The sequence below is a fragment of the Mesitornis unicolor genome, unplaced genomic scaffold (genome assembly GCF_000695765.1).
Source record: "Mesitornis unicolor isolate BGI_N332 unplaced genomic scaffold, ASM69576v1 scaffold8831, whole genome shotgun sequence".
Lineage (NCBI taxonomy): Eukaryota > Metazoa > Chordata > Aves > Mesitornithiformes > Mesitornithidae > Mesitornis > Mesitornis unicolor.
In genome coordinates, this window is record NW_010161653.1 from 23,611 (window position 1) to 25,817 (window position 2,207).

General features: G+C 56.7%; 1 protein-coding gene across 1 annotated transcript in view; it reads left to right on the forward strand.

The window, feature by feature from the left end:
- The window catches only part of ZNF512B (zinc finger protein 512B), a gene marked incomplete at its 3' end in the record, with an annotated part of 21,868 nt that extends 19,750 nt beyond the window's left edge, over positions 1 to 2,118 (forward strand). Inside the window, 1 exon segment of the mRNA XM_010193396.1 lies at positions 2,020 to 2,118. Within this exon segment, the coding sequence (XP_010191698.1) occupies positions 2,020 to 2,118 (99 nt within the window).
- Positions 2,119 to 2,207: the final 89 nt, after the last annotated feature.

Here is a 2,207-nt window from a genome sequence, read left to right on the forward strand (position 1 = left end):
AGGGTGGGGAAGCAGCAGGTCAAGGGACAATGACAGGGGTTAAAGGATTGTGGCCACTGGGAGGGCCCATTGAGCTGTCACTGCTCAGCCCATTGTCACACCAGCCCGGTCCAGCCATTTGCCCTCAGCACCGTCCTCCTGGGCAGGATCGAATCCATGGCCACAAGCGGCCGAAGGTGGAGAGGCTGGAGCTGAGCAAATGCCACAGAGGGGATTTAGCTCCAGCCCCAGCCCTGGAGGAGAGGTCTTGCAGTGCCAATGTCTCACCCAGAGCCCAGACCTCTGACACACCAAGTGGCTTGGAGATGAGGTAGCAAGAACAAGAACCTGCCTCACATCCTCCCACCTCGGCATCGCCTGCCCAGCTTGGTTCCTGCAGCTCCCAAGTCATTGGTGAGCCCAGCGTGACCAGCACCTCACACACAGGCACGCATCAACCATAGCAGCTTGGGAACGGACAGCTGGGCATTGAAGCTGAATGTTTCCTGAGGCAGATGGGGATGAGAGCTCTTTCTCCATTGATCTGGACAGCCCTGCAGCCCCTCTGGAAGCCCAGCAGGAGGGACACTGCTGCGGTGCCTCCTGGGGATGGAGCTGTGTCTGGGAGAGGTGGCCAGTCTGTGACCAGTCCCTCTCACTTGATAGAGCAGCAGCGAGCTCCGGTGGCCTGCAGCTGCCACAGGGGAGGGATTGGGAGCTCAGTGTAGGTCCCCCAAATTGAAACTGTATAAGAGCTGGTAAAGCTTTATACCCTGAAACATTTCCAGCTGCCACTTCCATTGAATGGAACTTCCAGGAGGCAGCTCCAATCCATACCCCGTGGTTATTAAAAACACAAACTCCCGCGCTCCTCCAGCACTCGCTGGAACATCAACCCCTAATGAGATCATTTAGAAAATGGGCTGCAGAGATCCGGCAGAAGAAGCTTTATTTATGCAGGATAAAAGTGCAAACACAGGAGACTATGACAGTTCATTTGCTAGCCTGCAGCACCGGGCAGCCCACCAGCAAACACTGAGAGAAAATGGAGCGGTTTTCTGGCTGGTTTTTGTGCACAGAAAGCAGACAGGCGTTTGCATGAGCATTTTCTTCAACCGCAGAGCTGCACCCTCCAGGTCTGGCGAGTCCGGCGTAGCTGGGGCCGGGTGCTGGGGGTCAGCGCTGGGGGAGTTTGCGGCTTCGTGTCCCCCACACACTGCTGTCAGCAGGACTCTTGCCCTTACAGAGGATTGAGCTTTGCAATAGATCTAGATCAAATCTGGCGTAAATCCCAACCCCTCCAGAGCTGGCCTGTGATTTCTGCTGTGGAATCCTGCAGAGCTGGTTGAAATACATCAAGCCTCACCGAGAGCGGAGGATGCTCCCAGGCAGCACCCCGTCCTCAGCGGGGATTGATGCTCCAAGGTGATTTTTTCATGAGTGTTTCTGAAGCCAGGCAGCAGTGGGGCCAGGCCTGCCCGTGTCCTGCCTATCCCTGAAATGAAAGACCTGTCTTACTCCAGATTTACAGCACGGAACCAGCTATGGAGAAATTCCCAGGGAGCGTTTGTATCGCCTGGAGGGGCCCATCCATAAACCCCTCGTCAATAGAGAGCACATTATCTCCCCTGGGCCGTGAACCGCGGCGCAGCCGGGAGATCAGTCATCCCCACAAGGGCTCTAATGACAGAAATCCTGCAGTCGCTGTGTCTCTTTGACAGCGTAAAAGGAAAATTAGGTGAGTCTGTTGGACATAAATTAGATGGTTCTTCAGTCCCAGGAGATCACAGATCTGCTGACAGTGAGGAAATGGGGTGATTGGCCCCGCCGACCCCCCGCACGCCTGGAGACACACACGGTGTTGGTGGTGACTTGACAACCAGTGCTGGGGATGCACAGGCGGCAAAGCCAGCTGCTCGCTGCCCTCTGAACTTGTAGGACCCGATGCTTCGGTGCAGGGATGGAGCAGGGTGGGGGGAGCCACCCCTCCGGGTGTGTTTTGTCCTGCCTGGGGCTGCAGGAGGATGCTCTGTCTTGCAGGGGGACCACTTGGTGGGCAAGTACCGCTGCCTGCTGTGCCAGAAGGAGTTCAGCTCCGAGAGTGGGGTCAAGTACCACATCATCAAGGCTCACTCGGAGGTAAGGAATTGGCTGGGGCTGCTCCCTGCTCCAACACCCCCATCCTCCGGCTGCCCTGCTCCATCCATCTGTGCATGCCGAGAGCAACA